Source organism: Perkinsus marinus (genome assembly GCF_000006405.1).
Source record: "Perkinsus marinus ATCC 50983 genomic scaffold scf_1104296964148, whole genome shotgun sequence".
Classification (NCBI taxonomy): domain Eukaryota; phylum Perkinsozoa; order Perkinsida; family Perkinsidae; genus Perkinsus; species Perkinsus marinus.
The window spans coordinates 7,853-9,096 of record NW_003204792.1 but is presented as its reverse complement, the minus strand read 5'-3'; the positions used below and the strand labels follow the sequence as shown (position 1 = coordinate 9,096).

The 1,244-nt window shown below is 45.4% G+C and overlaps 1 protein-coding gene across 1 annotated transcript in view; it reads left to right on the top strand.

Moving 5' to 3' along the window:
- Positions 1-345: 345 nt before the first annotated feature.
- Positions 346-1,244, top strand: part of Pmar_PMAR007557 (translation elongation factor tu, putative) — a gene marked incomplete at both ends in the record, with an annotated part of 1,024 nt that continues 125 nt past the window's right edge. The window contains 6 exons of the mRNA XM_002770942.1: positions 346-511; positions 559-621; positions 670-740; positions 893-1,009; positions 1,056-1,168; positions 1,231-1,244. Of these exons, the coding sequence (XP_002770988.1) occupies positions 346-511; positions 559-621; positions 670-740; positions 893-1,009; positions 1,056-1,168; positions 1,231-1,244 (544 nt within the window). The remainder of the gene's footprint in view (positions 512-558; positions 622-669; positions 741-892; positions 1,010-1,055; positions 1,169-1,230) is intronic.

The following is a 1,244-nucleotide window of genomic DNA, read 5'->3' as shown; positions in this document are numbered from 1 at the left end:
CCCGGTAGGTCATTTACCATATTTTTCGGAACAATCAAAAGAATTTGGGCATTTGCTTCACCCCTACTTACCGCCTGAGATTTGGGTACTAAATCGAAATGGTGTCTGCTGCCATATAACTTCGTCGAATCATATATTTTATGATCTGCAGTAACCTGCAGTTATACATTGTATGACCTCGACCCTATCTCAGTATGTAGGCCTGAAACTGTCACAGTTTTTGGAGGGTGTACTCATATCGTTGTGACGAATAGTGTATTAATAAATTATGTTCCAACACTCAGTGGGTGACGAATTTTTCGACTATATTTTGAATAAATTTGGAGCACTGTAGAGGGCTATAGTATGATACTCATATATCATTGCCTTGCCGATAGCATTGATTCAGGGGAAGAGACGCCTTTTGTGAAGGGATCAGCATTGAAGGCTCTTCGTGGGGAGGAGGGGGAGTATGGCAAAGAGGCGATATTGAAGTTGATGGATGCGGTTGATGAGTATATACCCGAGCCTCGTAGGGTTGGGTTGTTCGACGGTGTGGGCTGATCTTGGACATCTCAGCTCGACTCCAAGACAAGCCGTTTTTGCTGCCGATTGAGACGGTAGTTAATATCCAGGGAAAAGGTGAGGAATTCGTGACTGATGTGAAGTTGGTGGGTGGTTTTATCATAGGTTACGTTGTGACTGGGCGCATCGAGCAAGGCTTGGTAAAAGTTGGTGATGCCCTGGAAATCGTTGGCCAGGTGAGTTGCTCTATACAATCTCTAGATGAAAAGGTGGACATTGTTCCTAATTCAATTTCGTGTGTGTGACGGTCTTGTGGTGATATCGAAGTGCTGCTATGAGGTTGTTAGTTTTCTTGCTGGTAGTGAGAGCTTATTCTCAATTTACTCAGGGTAAGGAGAAGTTCAAATCGCAGTGTATGGGTGTCGAGATGTTCCACAAGACGCTTGACCAGGGCATGGCTGGTGATCAGTGTGGGGTGATGTTGAAGGGCGTCAAGAAAAATCAAGTAATACTAATGCGCCTTTTTCGAGTTGCTGTTATCACGCCTTCAGATACGGAGGGGTATGGTGCTCACTAAGCCTGGTGCTGCAAAGACCTACACGGAGTTTGAGAGCGACTTGTATGTGTTGAAGGAGGATGAGGGTAGACGAACACACAAGGTTTGGTGGGGTTCATGTCGTCTCAGGTGGCAGAAAGAACCCTTTCCATAGCGAGTACCGTCCCCAGGCTTATATTAGAAC